The following is a 22,491-nucleotide window of genomic DNA, read 5'->3' on the forward strand; positions in this document are numbered from 1 at the left end:
AAGTAGTCTTATCCGAATTTAGATGGAAGACTCAAAACAGACTAAAAGTATTTTATATATGAAATGAAGGAAGAATTGAATGTTTAAGACTAACTGCTAGTGATAAATTGAGAAAATGAGACAAGTCCCAAAACCTTTATGACATGCAAATTCACACACTTTTGAAATCATCACTCCAGTTTCTAGGTAGAGGAACAGTCTGTTCAAAAGTTGACTGGTAGGATCATATTAGGTATCAAAAGGAGGATTCAGAATTAAGAAGTGAATGTCTTAGTTCAGTGTGCAACATGTAAGTTTTCACAAATGACAAATATTAACAAAAACAAATAACAAACAAACAAACAAACCACACAACCCCCAAAAAAGAATTCCACCTAAATTTTTCTGAATTTAAGAAACTGCAGTTTCTGAATTAAGCAGTTACATTTTACAAGTGAAAAGGCAATAAAATATGAGGAAAAATTTTATTAATTGAAAACTATCCAGGAAACACTTTCTATTTCTAGCTACACTTGTCATGCCCCCAGATGAATTTAAGATCCTTTGCAACTTGAGTAAACATAGCCTAAATTCTGTGCTGAAATTTCCCTGAGCAGTATAGGTTTGCAAAAGTTACTAATTTTTTTCCAAAGCCTCATTTAAGGGCAATATCAACATATATTCATATAATCTGTCTCAGACAGAAAGAACAAATTATACACCTCAAAAGAGGAATTGAAAGACATCTGAGTATGGATCAAATACTGCAGAAAGAATGTTGCTACTTTTTAAAACTATGTATTTTAAAAGAAATGCAGAATTTGCTTTACAAATTTCACCACTAAAATCTTTGTGAATTCACTATTACAAAGTCAAAAATACAAAAGGAAAATGTGATGATTTGCCAAAATCCTGTTACCTGTGTGACAGCAGCACCTTGAAGGCCATCTGATTCAGTCCCAAGTGACCTGGCAGCAAGCTTGACCAATCCCAGTTCCATTCAGTAATGGCTGACTGTTGATACAAGGAAAGAAGCTAGCTAGTTATTAATCAGCATTAATAGGATCAGTACATTAAAGCCCCAGCTGCGATATACTGACAAAAGAGGGAGGTCTAGAATGAGGATTTAGAAAGGAGTTATCAATCATGTCCACAGAAGAAGGTTTTTATTGCAATAAAATGCCAATTAATTAATTAGGGACATAGCCACTGTTTATAAAAAAAACAAATCAGTTTTTTTAACCATTATTATTCCAACTGTTGACGGCATTCTGATCAACTACTTTGTCTGCAAGCTTTACTCTTTGTCCAAAATGCAAAATAGTTGGTAACTTTCTATGTAACAGCAATTTGTATTTTCTGCTGTCAGCAAAAAGTTATGTCATGAAAAATTTGGCATAGCTGGAATTCAAGAAGTAACTGTATCATAATTAGAGTAATTTAATGCTGTATTATAAACAGTATTAAATCTAGAAAATAGGAACAAGTATAACTCCATAGTGCTTATTTAATAAATAAAAGCAATCTACATCATCAGTGGGCAGACAAGAGACCATACACAACATTCTTATTTTTAAAAAACAGTAAATTCTGTTGCATAATGTTCCTTATCATTGTCAGCAATGGTCAAGTAGTGACTATAATCTTCTTGGGAGGAAATAAGTGCAAAGTTGTTGTCGTAACACTGAATCATCACAGAGTAGTAAAAAAAAAAGTTTAAGCAAGTCAAAACAATGAAAATAAACCCAAATAAAAAGTAAAGTAGAACTTGGAGTGCATATTTTTCTTCTTACAGATAGCACTTGGTTCCTCTGGGAGAGCAGAATCACTGCAATCCCTCCTATTCCTCCCATCTATATTTCATCACTTTCCTTCACCTTACCTAATTTACTCCCTATCCCCCACCTTTGCCATGCAAGTTAAAGTAAAGTTGAAAAACAAAGGTGAAATACAGAGTACGAAGGGGAAATAAGGGTAACCAGAAAAAACAAAATACTGAGAAAACAGAAAGCAAATGAATAAGAAAAGGTTCCTTGTCAGTGCTCTGGCATCTTTACAGGCACTGGAAATAATTTTCATTGGAAACCAGACACTCTGGTTATACTGATCACTGTTTTATAAATGGACAGTCCCACACCACTACATAAATGTACAATTTAATGGTAAAGGGAACTGAACTATTTAATAACATCATTAAACTTGGAAATAGAATCAGAGGAGACAATTATAGAATGATTGAGGTTTGAAGGGATCTGAAAGATCACCATGTTCCAATCTCTTGCTATGGGCATGGCACATCTTTCACTAGAGCAGATTTCTCAGAGCTCTGCCCAGCCTAGCCTGGAACACTTTAAACAGATGGGGCAACCACAGCCTCTCTAGGGAACCTGTTACACTGCCTCACCACCCTCACAGGAAATAATTTTTTTCTAATATCTAATCTAAAGCTACTCTCTGTTTGAATCCATTCCCCTTTGTCCCCTTTACATGTTCATGTAAATTGTCCTTCTCCATTTTTCTTGTAAGCTTCCTTCAAGTACTGCAAGGCTGCAATTAGGTCACACCGAAGCCATCTCTTTTCCAGGCCAAACAATTGCAATTCTCTTAGCCTTTCTTCACAGGAGAAGTGCTCCATCCCTCTAGTGATTTTGCTGTTCCTGCTCTGGACTGGCTCCAGCAGCTCCATGTCCTTCCTGTGCTGGGGAGCCTAGAGCTGGATGCAGCACTGCAGGTGGGGTCTCACCAGAATGGAGTAGAGGAGCAGAATCAACTCCCTTTACCTGCTGGTCATGCTCCTTTTGATGCAGCCCATCAAACAGTTGGCTTCCTGGGCTGAATATGAGGAAGAACTTTACTGCCTGGCTGACTGAGCACTGGAACAGATTCCCCAGAGAGACTGTTGAGTCTTCCTCACTGGAGATACTCAAGAACCATCTGGACACAATTCTCTGCCCCTGTGCTCTAGGATAACCTTGCTTGAGCAGGGAGGTTGGACCAGATGACCCACTGTGGTCCTTTCCAACCTCGCCCATTCTGTGGTTCACTGACTCTTGATTGGAAGGTCCCTTTCAACTCAAGCTATTCTGTGATTCTCTTGATTCAAAGATTCTATAAAGCATGTTTCTCTGGAGTGAGAAGCCTTGAGCAGCCTTGTGGAATTGGTATTTGTCTCCTTTTTCAGGATATTAACACTTTTATTGCAACATGACAATGATTAAGCATTCATTAAAAAAATTAAGAAAAACAAGTATATTTATAGCAATATAACTGATGAAATAGACCAAAATAGTCAAAACTGGAGAGATTACACTGTATATAAGCAGGGCTGCACTGAAAAAGGATGCATTTCCACACAAGTCTGTAAAGTGAATTTGTGTCAGTGCAATACCACATGCTCCCAAATATTTGAATTGAATGCTGGAATCAAAAACGCTAATGACATATTAAGAATATATGAGAAACAAAGGCATAAGATTTTTTAAAGTATAAAAGTGGTATCAGAAACTAACTAGCATTTTGTGTAATGAATTGGTTATGGAGTGCTCCAGCATAGATTTAGGCAACTAGATCTCTTTTTTTAAACTGTTCCATTATAATGAAACTAAATTCTAATAAGAAAATTGTAATCCTTTACATATTATGAGTATGACTTAAAGAAAAACAGAAATTTATGCCTTTTTTTTTTGTGTGTGTGTGTGTGTGTTTTAACTTGCTTAGTCTCGCTGTTCTGTAAAATCTCTATCTTTCTAAAGCATTCTCTACTTGACTGATCAACGTATCTGTGAAAGCCCCATGAGGAAGATTATAAATATGAACGTATGGTTCTGATATGATTTTTCAAAGGACTAAGACTAACCCTATGTACTATTGCACAGATGTAATAAAAGTTATTGCTATTATGGGCTTTCCCTCAGTATATTGAACACAGAAAGTGTAAGTAAATGTGAATTGCTCTTGCATGCAATAATTCCGATCAAGGAAGAGGCCAGTAATGGCTTTTTGAACATCATGATATTGTAGAGGGTACCCTCATTATACTCCCAAGAAATAATATAACTTTCTGCTTCATTAAATGTGAACTCACATAAATAAATCCATTCTCATACATTCAGTCTTTATCATTATCATGATCATAATAATACCAACAAGTAAAAATATACTATAACCAAGGTTTCAGATTTTCACAAACCTGATTGAATACTTTTGCATAAGATTGTCTGTACACCTGGAAAGGGTTGAAGACAGGCTGTTCTTCTCTGCCCTTCAGTGTCAAAGGCAGATATTGACTCGAGGTAACACCATCTTCAGAAGAATTCTCACAAGACAGCTGCTCCTTCAAATATTCCTTTAGGAAGAAAAAGCAACCACAGAATAGTACAGGCCACCTAGCTTTCTATGTGAAATTTGCCTACATTTCAAGCATAAGTTTGTAAGACAGAAGTTCCTTTTAATACAATGGCAAATTAAAAATCTCTTAAAAAATACAAACCTTTTTAACAATATCACCATTTTACAATGAACAAGAAATAACCTCGGAAAACATGTGCCCAGTTTTAGCAAAACAGAACAATCTAACCTATTCCTTTGAAATTCTTGTCAAATTATGCGTATGAGTTCTCATTTTTTTTTTTTATATATATATATATACGCACTAGGTATATGTAGAAGTGAACAACAAATGTTTTTCATGACTTTTGAATTAAACTTTTTGGAAAACAGTCAACCATTGCTACATGACTATAAATCAATTCTTTGATTAACTTGTTGTAACCATGTTATTTAAACATAGGAAATAAATATTATCCCACTCTTGAAAGCTATTTTTAGCTGCTTAAACATTCAAGGACAAGAAGCTGTATGATTTGCATTGTAATTTTAGAAACTATACTGTAATAGATGCATTGTTATTTTGGACACCATCTTTTCTGTTTTCACTTCTTCTACTACTACGTAAATAAACCATCATTGCAGGCCAATAAAGTGTTTTGATTAAATAGAACCATTTTATGAAGAACTAGATAATGAAACATTTACACATCCATTTGCTGGATTAACGACTGTGATTAAACAGTTTATTGTTATTAAAATGAAGTCCATTACATGGAGAAGTACTCAAGGTGAGTCATTAGGATGGGTGGATGCAAATGCTCCTCTTATTTGCAGTAATGCTGAGGTGGAATAACAGGCAAACTACCTGCCAAGGCATCCTGTGCCTCTCAGTAGGTCTTTCTAAAAGAAGAATTTCATCATCTGTTTAAATTTACCCAATTATGGACTGACTTGAAAGGCACAAATTCAGTTTCAGGCCACACAGACTGTAGCTGTTTCTCCCTTGTGTTGGCACTAGCATATGTTGTGAAATCAGCCAGGAAAAAAAAGGTTTCATCCAGATAAACGAGCCACATGATTTCTAGTACTAGTACAAAGGGGGGGCCTACGAGTGGAAAAGCACAAGGGCAAGAGAAAGAGAAGGACTGTCTCTCTGCTGGTTGCAATCAAATGTCATGTACGACCAAGAGAATCACAAAATTGTCTTAGTGTACAGAAAAAATCCCCAACCAAGCAAAAGAAGAAAAACAAACTGAGCTTTTTTCTGCTTAAAACAATATCACAGAGCAACTGTGAAAACATACCCTCTTTTAGCTATTTTTACTCAGCTTTTCAAAAATATCTGGATTTTTATTTCCCAATTCATTTATTCATTCACTACTTTATGCCATAACAAATATTTCAGAGTCACAGTGAAGGAGGTTATTTAAAAGCTATTTCTGTACATCTACCAAATTTTCATAAATGTACTGCCTTCCATGTACACATTTTTACAAAATCTGTAGACTAAAGCAACCCAGCCCTCTGGATGTAACAGAGCCAGCAGAAGCAGATTGTGTTGCTTTTCAGAAGCAATACTGGAAATAGCTGTCCATGTGTTGCCAGATGAAGAACTATTTGCTCAGCTGGTGGGAAGACACAATGCTTATTTTGCAAAACCAGTAGTCCACAGAATGGCACTATACATATTCTGTAGGATCATGTTAAACACTAACAAAGTAATGAACCAGCCTGGGTCTGCCATCTCATCTCCCTTTCTGTAAAGCAACACTAGTTCACTGAACGGGTAACTTTGGGGTCTGGGACCACCAGAGACCACCAGAGGGACCCCCGGGACAGACGAACGCACGCGCTAAGTGGGGAGGGCATGTTATGGGGCTCCAGTAAATTATTATTATATGTATGGTTCGTTCTGGGAAAATCAATGAATATGTATGTAAAATACAGTATATAAAGCAGGAGCTTTTCTGTACTTGACATGCACAATTCTGGTGGAGATATCCCTGCAGCATCTGGCACTGTAATAAAGAATGCTTGCTCCTTAGTGTTACAGTGGTGTTAGGAGGGAGATTTTGATCAATTTTGCTAACACCTGCTTGCCAGGGTTCGAAAAATTCAAGTGGTATACAACTGACCTCAATAAAGATATTTTTCTGTCTTTAATAAAATACTGTGGATTTGCTTTTGATGAAGAGACTTATTCAACAATGGTAAATACATTACATTAAGATGCCCTTTAGTACAGTAAATATCATAGTCGCTGAAAGGGTCATGTTTCAAAAATGTGAAAATATGAAATCACATCTGTAAACATGTGAACTATATCCTCAGTACACTGACCGGGCATCAAACCAAGTATACAGAATATTATTGAGCATGACAGCTCAGAAGAGCTATCTCTTTGGTTGCCATTACTAAAAAAATATTTTAAAAATTATAAATTTTTTTGGCAAACATACGAAGGGCTGAACATTGTTTGGAGTACTACAGTAACTGTTAAAAATGTTTATAAAAGCATATCTCTATTTTCAAATCCAGCTTCCAAGAACCCATATCCCTTTTCACCTGCTTTTCTAAGGAATATTACTAAGAACAACAATTTTCCGTCTCATCATTTTGTTTTTACACATGATTACCAAGCAGTGTAGCATAAAGATCTCTAAACATATTTTAAGAGCACAATCCCGTGACATTCCAAGGAGTCTTTAAACAAAAGAGTGGACCTTTGAATACACAATCAAATCTATTTCTTGGTAAGCAGGCACATAAAACATAATTTGGTTTTGAAAAATAATATTGAAAAGTCCATAATCATAATACCATACCATGCTAAGCATTAAAATGTTTTGTAATGGTTTCAAAGGCATTTGAAAGTATTATAGTTAAATCCTTCTGTAACTCAAGCTGGTCAGGATCTCTCTTCTTCTTCTTCTTCTCTTTTAAAACAATTCAGTTTTGTCCACTGAGAAATGTTCTATTTTTAAGAAGGGTCTTACTAGCTGCAGAAATTCAAGGAGAGACACCTGGGATGTGGAAAGCCAGGCTGAAGTCCCTTTTCCCCCTAATTCTCTTAGCTTCATACCTCCTATTGGAGCTGCTCCACTTTGTATAAATAACCGAATACTCACAGGAGTCAGATCTTAGATCAGGGTCTCCAAAACCCAGGATGTGCATTTTATTCCTTCAGCTACAGTATCATTCTATTTTTAACCCTAAAAGTTACAGAATGCATTTTTACCACTATTTCTACAAGGCAAAACAACTCCAACAAGGGAAAAAGGAGTTACATGCTGATAGCTAATGGTATGGAGGTTTGGGGAATTAGTTCAGATGTGGGAGATGCAGATTTAATTCCCTGTATAAACCAGGAAGTATAAAGATTTGAGCCTGCATATGCTGTCCCCTAGGTAACTGTCCTAACTTCTGGACTATATGCTATTTTCGATGGTCTTTTCCACATCTCTTTGTACCTAAGAGTAATCCTGAATGTGCTCCAGGCGAGGAAGTCTTGTTTATGACAGTAATAATTTTCACTTCACTTCCTAAACCAGTTAATTGTTCAGGAAATTGAAACTTGAAAAGATTCTATACTGTACTAATGTAAGGTTGCCATCTCTGCATATATGCTTACATTGCTTCTGATGCTTCCAAAGGCAGATTCATAAAGGTTGTTTTTAAGCCTCTGCTTGGGAACTAAACATTTGGATCCTATTTTCAGAAGCACAGTTTGTGTACTAAGGTGCTCTCTATGTACAGAGACAGACATAACTCTCTAAGTCAGGGTTTTCTGCAAACAGGTCTTTCAGAAGAAAAATCCTGGCCTCTGCCTATATTTGCATTATTTTGTATTTTATTATAAACACTTCTGTACACTTGCAAGGGTCTTAAGGACCTGCTTATGCATTCAAGGAATTTAGTAATTAAAACTAAAACCAGAACTTTCTAAATTAAGTTGTGTTACCATACAACTTAAACAAACCTATGTTTATTTCAGCGAATAAAACCAAAATGCTTTTGGTAACTTGGGGCAATTTAGAACAGCCTTAGAAATAATGCAATTACTCCTTCACATTGTCAAAATTCCATGTGCAGCAAATAAATCTGAATTTGTATCTTCTAATTTTAAAAGCACTTTGGCTGAACAGAATTGTCTAAATTGAATAAGATTTCATTTACTTCCTCAGTACAGCCATAGGGGTTGCTTGTTTGTTTAAACCAAGATAGTTAATTAACCAAGTGTAATTTTACCTCTGTAACAGTCAATTCTTCTACAGCCTTCGTTAATTTTTTAATTTTTTCTTTTTTACTGTGCTCAGACTCCTAGAATGAATCTATGGTCTACAACATGAAACTGAAGGAAGTTTATGAGCCATACTACTGTCTAAGAACCTAAATAAAATCTACAGTGTTTTCTACAACATAGTCTTTTCTGTAGAAATGCACAAAAGCCTAAACTGAATGGATTCTATTAAAACACAATATGGGATTCTATATTGATTTAAAGAACTATTATCACCTCCTTGACTAACCCTTAGCTGCCAGCAGATGTTGCCCCAGGCCAGTACACACCTAATTGGTCTGTGGAAAGGCCGTTTCCCTACCTCATTGAGCCGGATGATGTGATAAATTTGCCTCAGGTACTCACTACCACCTGGTTTGTGGCAGATATCCAGGACCATCATGTTTATATTATGCTCAGAGAGTCCAAGTGCAATACCTCCTTCCTCTAATGTTGCATCTTTAACTGCGACTGAGGCACTAGAAGATAGAAAAGATACAGTCCTAAGTTAAATTGATAAAGAGCAAAATATTATTATCAGCTCAGCTAGAACTACATGTTCAAAAAAACCTGGAAGTACTTAGACATATGTTGCTCTACATATATCTCTCACATAATACGTGTTAAATAACAGTATTATACTAATTTTAATCACCTTAATTGGAAACATGAACAGATAAAACAGTCCTTAAGAACAAAGAAGTAGCAAATATTTTCGTTTCCCCTAGAGAAGTATCTTTGGTACTAGAAATGGCATTTACATTTGATCTCCTGTGCATTTTTCTTTGCCTGTCACAGCATATATTAAAGCCTAATTAACATGTCAGAAAGGTAGCCATTACTTTAAGTATAGGTTAGAAGTTTTAAATTGAAGTAGTTTTATTTCCATTGCTATGTTGTTAACCATTTAAAAGGTCCGTATTTGCCACTTGTTGCATTTTTTTGCCCTATACCGTTCCTTGGGGCTTTTTTTGTATTTGTGTGGAACTTCTACCAATGAAAATCTGAAAGCGACATTCCCAAATGCCTCCAAAAATGTGCATTCAAAACTCTGATCATTGCCAGACTCTCTGCATGCAACTACAAGTTACTATCTTAGTACTGCAACTAATGAAGTCTAAGAAAGAAGTGGTACTAAAATTTTCCTCAAATACTAGAGCTGCAGCACAGGTATTTAACATATGTGTGTCAAGAACTCAAAAGATTAACAAGAATATATTGCCCTTTCTACAGACACGGTTGGATAATTTAAAATAAACCAAGGAAGCATTATCAATCAATTTAAAAATCAGTGTTGTAATTGTTAAGAAGTAAAACAAAAAACAAAATATCAAAAAAAAATTCCAAAAACCTGAAAACAAAACCACTGTGGTTGCAGTTTACTGTTTAAAGTGTGCCATGGTTACAAAGTCAGTCCTTCTGAAAGTTGCTGTTTGACCTACAGGCTCTCTGAAATGCTGCACAGCTGCTGGACATTAAAGCCGACATTGCTTCCACATGCAGTTTCAGAATGTCCTACAGAGCAAATAGTTTCAAAATATAAACTATAATTTTGTTCTTTGCTGAATGCAAGTAACTGATACTATATTATTATGTTGTACTTTACAGAAAAGCTTCAAAGAAATTGATCTTTAAATTAAAGCACATTTAAGGCTGATATTTGATGCCACATACAGATACAACCTGAATTTCTTGCCAAAATTCTTAGCAACTAACATTGAAAAAGCTAAGGACCTGAAAAGGAGTGTATCAGTACCAGCACCCAAATTGTATTCTTTACTGCCCGTTACTGCACAGGTGAAGCAGATGATTGGATTCAGGCAGCACTATGATTAATGACTTCCTTTCTGGATTTGGGACTGCCTATCAATCATGTCATTAGCAAGAATGTGCCCTGAGAGAGGCAGACCTCAGCCAAGGAATAACTGCATTCATCTTAATCTGTATATGCACCCAGCCATTAAGGTCAGGGTCACCATGATGAAAAACAATAATCTTCAATTCGACAAATTACTTTGCAAAGACAGACATTTCTTTTCTTCCCAGGATGTGTGTTTGTTAGAATCTAACGTGACTGTTTACAGCTCTGGTGCTACCATAAAGTAAAGGTTACTTTAATGAATAGTAATACTTTCAGGCAGTACACAAGACAGGTAAAGAACTTTTGCCATTTTCTGAACCTTTCAATGAGGGCTATAATTTCTGAACTATTCTTTAAAATTAAGTTAATATATGTTATTTAGACTTTTTATGTAAATAGCAATTCTGATAATAACAACATAGCATGAAATCAAGCAAGAATTTTACTTACAAAAACCCACTACACTTCAAAAATGTTTTTATGGCTGTGTAGGTGAGTCCCAAATAAATTTTTGAAATGTATTGGGTTTTTCTTTCCTATGTATCTATTAGAAGTCTATAAACATTTATAAATATGTGTATATATATATACATATGCACATGCATTCAGCTAAATCAGAAAATAATTTGATTATTGAATGGTTACATAGCACAAATATAGTACATAGTATATAATTACAATATAGTAATTTCATTCATGAAAATCATAAATCCCCTCTTGAAAGACTGTTTTTAGTTTAGTAATTATGTGGCCGCTACTTACTTTAATTGATTATTTGAATTTCAGCTCTAATATATTAGTTTTGTAATTTGCATTTATAATAACATTTATTTCTAGATATCTCAGGTATTTATAAACTGGATCTTTTTTTTCCCACAGATATTGACTCATAATATTTGAATGAAAAGTGGAAAAACAACATTCATATTAGATTTCTATTGCACAAATGCAACTGAAGTCAGGGGAGTCAACTTCATAACTGCATCAAATAACTGCTCAATTGGAGAACAGGCAATGTATTCTTCATTCTAATTTTAAAATTACCAGGCCTAGTCACAAACTAGTTCTCTCATTGCTGTAAACAAACTGTGGACATACAGAAACATTTTCCCATGTTTTACTTTCCACAATCTGATACCTAACATGTAACACAGCATTTTTGTGGTATTTTTCAAAAGAAAATACAGTAGCATATTAATTTAAAATTCTCAGCTTCTGAAGATGTGTAAATTAACTCAAATTTTAGTTTTTAGAGGTTATCCACAATACTGTCTTCCTATATTTGTATTTTTAAGAAGTACCTATTCTCTCAGTGACATTATGAATAGTATTATGGGACCACTGTGTTAAGTATCAATGTACAAATTATCATTATGCTCTTTTATTCTACAACTCCATCAGTCACTGGCATCTGGCTTCAATCTTTTAATCATTGGATTAGATCTCGTAAATTAGAATTTAATGGAAATGCAAAGATAACAAAGGTCAGTGTCAATGAATGTTTGTGTGACACTATTGCTGCTTACCACATTTATTACTGCTACCCACATTAACTGACTACTCACAGAAACAGAACACTGTCCCTTAAAGCACTGCATGAAAACCTGTTCAGTAGTATCACTGATTCCAGCCTACAATCACTGTATCCTTTGTTTATAGGGACAAATCCTGACATGACAACAACAACTGCAACCTTCAAGAATACTCACAGAATAAACCAGCAATCTTACTTTTGGCAGTTACAATTTAATTCAGTAAGTCATGTTATTCCAATCAATCTAATATGGCAAAGTTGATGAATGGTATTTTTACAGAATGATACATGAATGCAACATTAAAACAGACTGGACTACAAACACACTGACATGTACACAACTCCTTGAAAAATCACTGTAAAGGTCTTAATGTCAAATCTGAAGGAAAAATTGGTATTTTCTCAGAAAGGCACAGCAGGATATTATTCTTGTCCTTTTATGATATATCCTATTTACCTCAGGGTTTTATCTGTTTTAGAATAAAGTATGGTTACTTTTTATTCACAGATGAACACTGAAAACTTCTCACAGTTCCTCTTAATTTAATCACCACAGCAAAATTAAACTATAAATGTATTTAGCACCTGTTCACATTTTGAAAGATAATGGACTTGTCCATATTTTTGATAACATGAAATCTTGTAGTACTATGAACACACTGTTCTGATGAAACAACCATGTTTTAGTGTTTCAGCAATGAACTTAAATTACAAACCCACGATATATCAATATTTAGGACTAATCTGTTTCATATAAGATCACTGATCATCTCTTTTCCTTAAAATTGAGCAATAGCCATAAACATGCCAATAATCCAGTAAAATAAAGAGCAAATAATAGCATTTGAAAAATACCATGTTCTTACCAGTCTATGCTCAATTTTCTTGCCTTCAGCAACTGGCTCTCAATCCAGTTTGGTCTTTGCTGCTCAATGCTTTGTATAACCTTCTGGGTCACTTGCTTAGGACCACTTTTCTGTTTTCCCATAATACTTTCTAAGCACACACGAACTAAACTGAGTTTTTCTTTGCTCCATCTGTCAAGTGTTGCACCTGTTAAAAATTCTGCAGTATTTCCATCCTCAAATATCCGACATACAATTACAATCAAGTTCCAGACAAGCAGACCAGCTTTCTTCAATTCAGCAAAGTTTCTTGACATTTTTCTCTCAGCCAGAAAAAAGAAGTATTTAACTGGGGGAGGCAAACATGCAATCACTGTAGGTAACTTGCTGATTACAATAGATACTGCTTGAGCTGCAAGCCTTGTGAAGCCTTAAAAATAGAAAGAAAAGATTATATGATTAACATTAACAGTATAGTTCTAACTGCTTCTGAATGTTGTATGATAATTTCTAACCTCCTTTTGTACTGAAAACGGGTAAAAAGCTTAAGTACTCAACACTGTAGTTTCACTTGTATTATGCTAGCTGCACATAAATCCCACAAGACTCAAACAACTACATTAATTAAAAGCAGAAAATTTAAAATTTAGACTGTGACTCTCAACAATTAGTCCTGCTTCGCACAGTCATTACAGATTCATGAGAAAGACAGTACTCAGGTATTCTGAATGGTAAAAAGTTGTCTTCAAAATTACAGTATTTTTCAACTTCACAACTGAAGCATTGTGCAAAGTGTATCAGAATATTACATACATTTATAATATCTAGTTTTTTATAAATTCCTTTCTATGTTCAAAATTACAAAAGTTCATCTTTCATCTTATCATCTTTCATATAAACATCCACACTAGATAGCACTGCATTTTAAAGACCCTAGATAACAAAAGTAGCTATAAAAGTAACTATAGAGAAATTGTGCTGCTCAAAACCCAAGACATATATAAAATTAAAAACATAGCAAAAGGTGTCAAGATTAAAAAAAGCACCAATCTCCAAACAATTCAAGAAAACCCTGTGTCGTTGCACCTGCATTCCAAATGTTTTTCTTTTATTTAAAAAAGAAACCATATCTGTTCTAGATATCACGCATACAAATTTAAATTGTCTTGAAGCCTAGACTGTTACCTCTCAGTTTGCATATCAGTTCACACATAGCAATTAGCCTAAAATACTCATACAAAAGTTCTAGATTAAAATGAGAGTGCAGTGAAGATGTATGAAAAAAAAGAATGGATTGATGCCCTGGCTTGGCCACAATCTACATACTCAAAACTCTGTGCCACAATATACTACAGTTTTGAAAATAATCAGGTAATATTTTGGTGGCAAAAATTTATCACGAAATGTTTCTAAAAGTTAGCCTTCTGAACTACGACCTGAAATGACAGATGCTTTAGGCACTGTGGACTATGAAAATACATACCAGAAATCAGCTTTACATCTAATCACCTTCAAAACACCTCCTGTTCTGTATGATTTCTTTCTTCCTTTACTGTTTTGACAACCAAGCAGCAGCATATTCGACAAAAGTTTCAGTGCTTGTTTTATTCAAGCATAAATTGCTGTGTTGTAAAGTTGGGGTGAATGACAGTCCCAAATGAAAAGATGATAATGAGCAGGAAAGCTGTTTACAGCCATTGAGGCCAAAGTATAGGCATTATTCTTCACTTTGTTTTGAATCCCATCTGACTACTGCCAGATGCTGGAAACATCTCCAGCATAATATTACCAATACTACAATACTGATTATTTTCAAAATCTTGTTTGTATATGTACGGCTGCAAGCCTCAAGAAAGAATAACCAAATTTTAATGGGAAGTACTGAAAACACCCCAACCACAATAGAATGTTTAGGAATAGTTTGTTCATTGTAAAGCTATAACACTCACAAAATTTAATTGCCTAGTTTTGGAGTAAATGAGTAAAGGACTGAAAAGTTCTTATGAGAAGCTTATAGGATGCACTGTACACATATAGAAATATTATGAATAAATTTCACCTACATTTCCCAGATTCTTTTCTCTTCATTTCCCGAGGAGTGTAATTCCATTCCTTTGGAACAGTTTTCAGTAAACCTTCAGGAACTATTTGCTTGTGCTGGTATGTTCCATAGTTTTCTGTTGCCTCCCATGAATGCATCAAAGAAATTATTTGTTTCACTATACCCTTCACTGAATTAATCAAAGTCAACTTCAAGCATCTGACAACTTCTGGCTCCGACTCACCACAACTGGAAACTTCAGAAGGAAGAACTATTAACTATTCAGTAAGCGTAACTTTGTTTCAGAAAGTGTTTCAGAAATCTGTTTCAGAATTCTTATGGGAAAAAAATTAACATTATGTCATAATAAATTAGACCTATTTGTCTATTACAAATTAAGAAAGAGTATAATGCAAAACATATGGTATCTTGGAACCATCTTAATACAGTACTGACAAAAAAATAAATTTATTTCCTTCATTCTCATTTCTCCACTGATATATTTTAAAATTTCTTTTTAACCTCATTGATTTCTTCCTTTTTATATGGAAAACATTTAAGTACTTGTTAGGTATCAATGAGGCAAACAGATACACCTTTTTTCTACCTTCTTGTCTTGAAAGTATTAATGAAGTTGCTTTTATTAGATACCCAAACTGCTATACAATAGACAGTAAAGGAAAAGAAAGGTATTTTTCAAACAAAAATACATACAAATAATAGTTATCAACAGAAACACAGCATGTCATCAGAGACTGCATGTTCAAAACAAACCATCCTAAATACAGTTATTGATACCACAACAAGTATCAATCTTCTCCACATTCTTAATACCACAGCAAACTGCAGTTTCTCCATTGTCATGGAGCTGCAATTGTCAGACAGAGTGTTGCAGAGCATTTCAGAGAGATGTTTTGACATGTTAGATCTTTAGATCCTTTGCTCATACTTTTGCTTCCCTCTACTTTTTGCTGATCTAATCATGGTCTTTCTGGAAGCTTCCAAGCACTATTTCTCTGTTTTCTTCCTCCTACATGTTAAACGTTTACTTTTTGCAATCCCATTTTTCTCTGAGAAGTATCTGAGCACTTTTATCACTGTTTTCTATTTTGTGATGCTCATCATTCTCCTCATGCATTCTCCCATTTTCATCCTCTTCTTTTGAGCCCTCCTGCTTTTAATGCATAATTTGCAATATCACCCTTCTAAACCTCACCTCTCTTTTCTGGTTGAAAACTGTTTTTCCTAAGGGATAGAATTAGTTGCTCTAATTGTGAGGCTGGCTCTCCCCCTCAACAGAAAACTGAGGCTGAATGCCTGTTGACAATAGAAACTAAATGCTCATCAGATTATTTCTCCATCAGTAGCAGAAGAAGTCCTTTCTTCTCTTTTTCCACTCTTCTTTCTTGCTTCCTTACTTTTAAATTGTGGCAAAGGTCTGGAGCTGGTCTTGAATGCATAGAGATGAAGAACCTCTACTGGTAGAGACCTACAAAAACATTCTGCAGCCAGTCTGCTGGTAAGATAAACACTTCAGGTCATCAGACTCCTGGTCAACAACACTGCTCTGGAACCTCTGCATTCTTCAAAATTTTAACCATTCTTACCATGGCCTGACTGCACAAAACCCTTAAATAGTACTATAATTTTGAAGTAAGCTAACATACTTTCAGCTGATTTATTACGCTAAAAATAATACTCACCGCATGTCTGAAAATGAACAATATTTAACATCAGATTTGAAATGCTTATTAATAAATTAAGAAATTAATAAAAACCTGTCATATTGTATAAGCAGTTCCACAGCAGCTCTTTCTCCATGTAGGACTCAAAAGCAATGCCAAGAGATTTGGGTGATAAAGTGCAGTAAGACAATACTGTGAAGATTGTTTCAATCAGAGTAGGCTCTTTGTTATTTTCCTGTTCCAAGAGACAACTTTGTTCAGCACAATTTAATGCTTGATTACCTTCAAAATAAACAAAAACATGGTTCCAATAATTTCTAAGTAACTTAAGGTCTCAGTAATGGATAGTATTATTCAAAACAAACTGCAAAGCGTATCTGAAAAATATTTCAAACAATAACACTTACAGATATTAAAATCTGATCTTTCTCTGCCTAATGACAGTTGACTGTCTTCCTGAATTATGTGTAGCCAATAAAAAAAGAGACTTAGGCATGTTTTCAAACTATGAAATATGCCTATTTAATTCATAATTAAATTGGAATTGACTGTAATTGGAAATTTATTATTTACTGAAGATTAATCATTAGATTCTAAACTGCAGAATCACAGTCAAATATCTATTACTGCTTAACTCTTCCGTATATAACAGTCATATGAAACAATAAAATCCCATTTAGATATAAAAAACTAAGAAAAGTAGCAGCTCCATATTCCCTACAATATGCTTTGTTTTTCAGTGTAAGATGAAACTCAGAATAAAACAATTTCACAAAACAAAATCTCAGCCCTGCTAAAATAAAGATTTTAAAGACAAGTAGTGATTATCATAAAGTGATATCTTCTTACAAATATATACAAATATTTCTGACAATCATTATAACACAATCTCCCTTATATAACACAGAAGGATATGTTCAAAACTCCAGGAATCAATGCAATTCAATGACTTTGATTTGTGCTAATGTTGAAGACCTGAGCTTCCCAGCTGTTTGTGGAATATGCTTCCAACTGTGACAAGCAGAGCCATAACCTGTTAAATACTCTTAATTTAAATTTCTAGTTTGCAAAAACAGTGGTTTCTGTAAAAAGTATCTAGATAAAATTATATTATAAAATGTCATTACTTTCTGCCAGCTTCGTTGTCTTTACCTTTAGCAGCCTGTGGAGGAGAAAGAGGGAGTCTTCAAAATCTACCATAATGGAAAATCATTGCTTTCAACCCATCTTTGAATGACTGGAGAACTAAAAAATCTCATTTTACTCTCTTCTGAATTCCTAAAACCCAATTCATGCATTACTGTAAATCATTCAATCTAGGTAGCACGCAACCTTAGCAGAAACAGAGGATGTAGAAAGCTGAAAAACATGATCACTGATTTCATAACCAACGATATGTGGCTTTTTTTCTCCAAGGCAGCAGACAGATTCTGCAATAAGACAGATTTTAATCAGCTTTCTTTTTCCTATGAGCTGAGTGAGCTGACATATATTGTTTTCAATTCCAGATGCTTCTAAGTGAAGAATCAAATGGATTCCACTTATTCACTCAAACCAGGTATATGTATGACAAAGAACTAACCATCAAAGCAGAAAAAGCAGTTCAAATGGTGAGATGAAAATCTGAAATGAACTTTGATTCTATTACTGTAACTATTTATTTTTGAAATTAATTTAACCAAATTCTAGGGGGAGTTTTGCTAAGATTTCAAGTACTATGTAAACTGCCTTTGAAGTACATGATTGGGACTTTGTTTAAAGGTGCTCATGACTTGAAATTAAGCTTAAATTTGGTTTATGACCAATGGAAAGTTTAAGTCACAACTTACTTTTACAATAACTTATTGTAACAAAGTTACAATAACTTTTCAAATCAATTAGTGCTACCAAAAGATTTAGATAAAGAAAAAGGACCATAAAAGAATTTTGTAGAGAGGGCTATAATACATCTTGCTATAACGACTGTGTAATGCAACTCTTGTGCTTTTAAGCAAAGATCTGCATGAATCCACTACTAAATCGTTCTGTGACTAAATATAACAAGGCATGTAATTATTCATCAGCTTTTTCTTGCTTTACCCTGAAGTATATGTTGTCCTTGTTGTAACAACCTGAAAGCTCAGGTTAAAATCAGTTTTCCGATTGATAAGTGGGCATGGATCATAGAATCACAGAATCCCTTGGGTTAGAATGGACCTTAAAGGATAATGTCATTTGAAAAGTTTAGCTAGCAGAGCAGTATAGCTGGTTAAATATTATGAATTAGGAGTCTACAGAAAGATAGGTTGATTTCTCTTGCCTTAGATTTTTTTTTTACATTTATTAGTTCACCTGTCATAACATTAAATATTCATATCAGGTTGAACTCCAATGCAGCCTTCTTGTTAATTATTACATAGAACAGAACTTATATGATAAGTATTTTACTTACTGCCCTGTAATGCTTCCCTCTATTTTTTCCACTCACTGTGTTTGTACAGCAGAAGCTAATTTGTGAAGGGAACCTAAAGCTCCCATAGGCAGCTCAAAGGAGATGCTTCCATATTATTTCAGCAAGACTTACCATTCATACATAAATGTGGCTATATATTTATCAAGATACCTGCTAAAATAAAAAAAATCAGCTGTCTGTTATTTCCATATAGCATGATGTTCTATATGCACAAAATACACAAAAACATATTAGAATACTATTCTTTTTAATAAATATCTCTATAAGAAAATTATGCATCTATTGAATAAAAGCTATGCCCTAACCATTCACAATGAATCATTCTTCCTATGGCAAAATAATGCACTAAATTTCTTGGGATACTACCATGTATTTTAAAAGCATAACTTCAGAAAGGCAGTTACAAGTGCAATTTACCCACATTTCTTTCTTACTGATAGAAATACCACCCAGTAATTTGCCAACATTATCACTCATCCAGTACTTATCTGGCTGGTCTAGCCATAAAATGAATCTTGCTGAATTCAGAAAATCCTATTACTGATGCTAGACCTCACTCTCCCCAGCTAATCCATACACGTCAGCCAAGATACAAATAGTTATGCTGTCTTTTTTGACCAAAAGAAGTAGTCAAAACTCAAATTCATCATACATGCTGTTTCACTTAGGAAGAGGAATTGAAGATGGAACAAATTATTTCTGATACTGGTCTTTAATTTGCAAGGAGCATGAAACTTTTGCTTTCTTTATTGAATATAAAGGTTTCTTTAAACCACAGTAACTGATCAGGATATAAAGAACGCAAAAAGGACATGCTTTATTTGTTTATAGAATCAAATACTTCAGCAGGCAGTTTGCAGTACACTATATTCTCAGTGCTGCTTCTGTCAGTGACCTTTTTTCTGTTCCTTACTGTATCTGACCTGGTAGATCATTTTACTTTTCTTTCAGAGTTGCTCCTCTCCAGTGACACCAAAAATCTATTGTAACTTTGAACATGGCTTCATTTTGGCAGATGGTGTATTATTTTAGTTTTCAATTCCAAAGAGAAATTTTACATTATAGATTCATGGAGGGGTCACAGAATACTCTGAGTTGGAAGGGACCCACAGGGGTCATCAAGTCCAACTCTTAAGTAAATGGCCCATATGGGGATTGAACCCACAACCTTGTTGCTAACAGCACCAGGTCCTAACCAACTAAGCTAATCTCAGGACCACATTATTTCTATTCTGAATAAAACCCAGATCTTAAAACCTACTTGTTTCAGTTTAATACATCCCAAATAATAATAAACCCTGTATTAGTTGCTACCTATGAATCAAATAAATCCTGAATTTATGACAACCATAAAGCTCAACATGCCAAAAAAGCTTTAAAAATGCCTATATCATCTGCCCATAAATTACTAATATATCACCAAATTACTTCTGTAGGTATATATTTATATGTCATCAACGCCACAGCATTTTAATTTCATTCAACTCCATTTAGAGTTTCTTCTCCCTAAACAATTTATTTGCAACTATTTGAGAAGAAGCTTCCATTAGTGAATTTCTGAGTTAGTGATTTCTGTAGAATCTATCTTATCTATGGCCAACAGAAAAAACCTATTACTGTCAGAATACCTCCAGTCTGATTTTATGGGATAGTATGCAGAAAGCATGACATTCTGACAGCCAAAATTTCATAAGGCAATACTGAATGTAGCCCTATGGCCACATTAGCTCCCTAGCGTTCCTCTATGTATTCGAGTAGATACTAAACAGCTTACCTTCTTAGAACTTACTCAGTCAAGATCTCTACTGTAGCAAGAACTTCCTACCAGAAATTACGATGTCTTTGAAAAGCTAACCATATGACCATATATCACAGACTCCAAGTCTATCACACATGTATCAGACACCATCTTCACATTCTGTCAAGAAAAGGTAAGGTATTCACAGCAGGGGTCCAGTGCAGTCCAAATAGGAAATCCTATTTAGGTTTTTGGAAACTCCATGTTTTCTTTAGCTTATCACTGGAAAGTCACCAAATGGAACAGGATATCTGTATTAGGGTCCCTTTTTAACTTATCTTCCAGCTACAAGTATATCACTTCAGTACATCCTTCATTGCTTATGCAGGTACAGAATCCAATAATCCATCTGACCAATCTTACTGGAGGAGGTGCCTCTTTTAAAGTAATCTTCCAACCATTAGGCTACCATGATACAGACTGCTATCACAAAGAGGCTAAGAAAACTTCAGAGGTATCCACGAGCCTTATATTGGATGATCCACAAATACCAGGAGGAGAGATCTATCTCTGAACAAAGATACAAATTACTCTATGAGATTCACTTCTGGTCACCTTATTGAGGGCAGGGCTACAGATCAACATCTGAGTTTTGTGAGCAAAACCTGCAAGACTACTTTTCCCAAAATGGTGTGTGGTTGAGCCATGGAACTAGAACGATTGCTAGTTTTTTCACTGATGTGATAGACCATGACAGGATTATTAAATCCAAGGAATCATTAGAAGAAAGTACAAGAAAGTACAACGAAAGCACAAGAAGAAAGAATGACCCTCAAGAACTTGAAACAAAAATTGTTATAGATTTTAACAATGCCAGAGTTTGGATGGAGTTGGTAATTAATGTAAGCATGTACATTTTCTTCTGTTATAACTCATTACTGCCACTAGTAGCTCAGTCAATGAGGTCAACCAGTGAAGTTACCACTTTTCACTGTACTTTTAGGGTAACCTAAATTTTATTAAAATTTTATTAAAAATTAATTAGTACTTAAAATTTACCTTAAAATGACACATTATACTTCGTGGCAGTTAGAGAACTGTTTCAAAGCAGGCAAAGAACTGGAGTGGGGAAAAATATCTTTCAGTGCTACAAATACATTTCCAAGTTCTCGTTCCAGAAAAAGGGGAATAAAAGAACAGTCTTAGAAAACTCCTAATATCTATTAGTGTCTAGAAAGTTGTATAATGGTCCACCGCACAATTATATTTTCTTGGTGGATATCTTCCCTCCCCCAACCTTCTTACGTGTGCAAGGTAATTGATCTCTTTTTGAAGCAAATCACATTTATTTAGGTCCAATTTCAGACTTGCAGCCTTAGACTTACTACAGAATATTTGTAAATTACTATCAATTCTTATTTCAAAATTTTAGTGGGGCCCAGAATATCATCTAGGTTGAGATGTACAGACTAAACAATACTGTCTCCTAGTAGTCTTTCAAATAGGTATTGTGCAAGCCAAAAACATTAGGTGAAACTGCCAATAGCCTGGTCCTGCTGTGAATGCAGATTTCTTTCAGTTTATCTCCACATGACAATATTAACTTTAAGGTTGTGTATAGAAAGACAAATTAAATTTCTGTAACAACTGAGGTCTCAAGTTTTTATCAATAAGATTATTTTGAAGATTAAAAAAGCAATATGTTGCATTTTCTGTTGTTCTTCATCAACTTGATACTACTATCTCTT

The 22,491-nt window shown here is 34.6% G+C and overlaps 1 protein-coding gene across 3 annotated transcripts in view; it reads right to left on the reverse strand.

Moving 5' to 3' along the window:
* Positions 1 to 22,491, reverse strand: part of KIAA0825 (KIAA0825 ortholog) — a 225,881-nt gene that overhangs the window by 109,105 nt on the left and 94,285 nt on the right. For all 3 annotated transcript variants that reach the window (XM_031058934.1, XM_005423416.2, XM_031058933.1), the window contains 6 exons: positions 16,647 to 16,835; positions 14,891 to 15,124; positions 12,849 to 13,257; positions 8,910 to 9,066; positions 4,169 to 4,324; positions 899 to 993 (listed from right to left, as the gene is read on the reverse strand). In XM_031058934.1, the coding sequence (XP_030914794.1) occupies positions 899 to 993; positions 4,169 to 4,324; positions 8,910 to 9,066; positions 12,849 to 13,257; positions 14,891 to 15,124; positions 16,647 to 16,835 (1,240 nt within the window). The remainder of the gene's footprint in view (positions 1 to 898; positions 994 to 4,168; positions 4,325 to 8,909; positions 9,067 to 12,848; positions 13,258 to 14,890; positions 15,125 to 16,646; positions 16,836 to 22,491) is intronic.

Source organism: Geospiza fortis, unplaced genomic scaffold (assembly GCF_000277835.1).
Source record: "Geospiza fortis unplaced genomic scaffold, GeoFor_1.0 scaffold279, whole genome shotgun sequence".
NCBI classification, from domain to species: Eukaryota; Metazoa; Chordata; class Aves; order Passeriformes; family Thraupidae; genus Geospiza; species Geospiza fortis.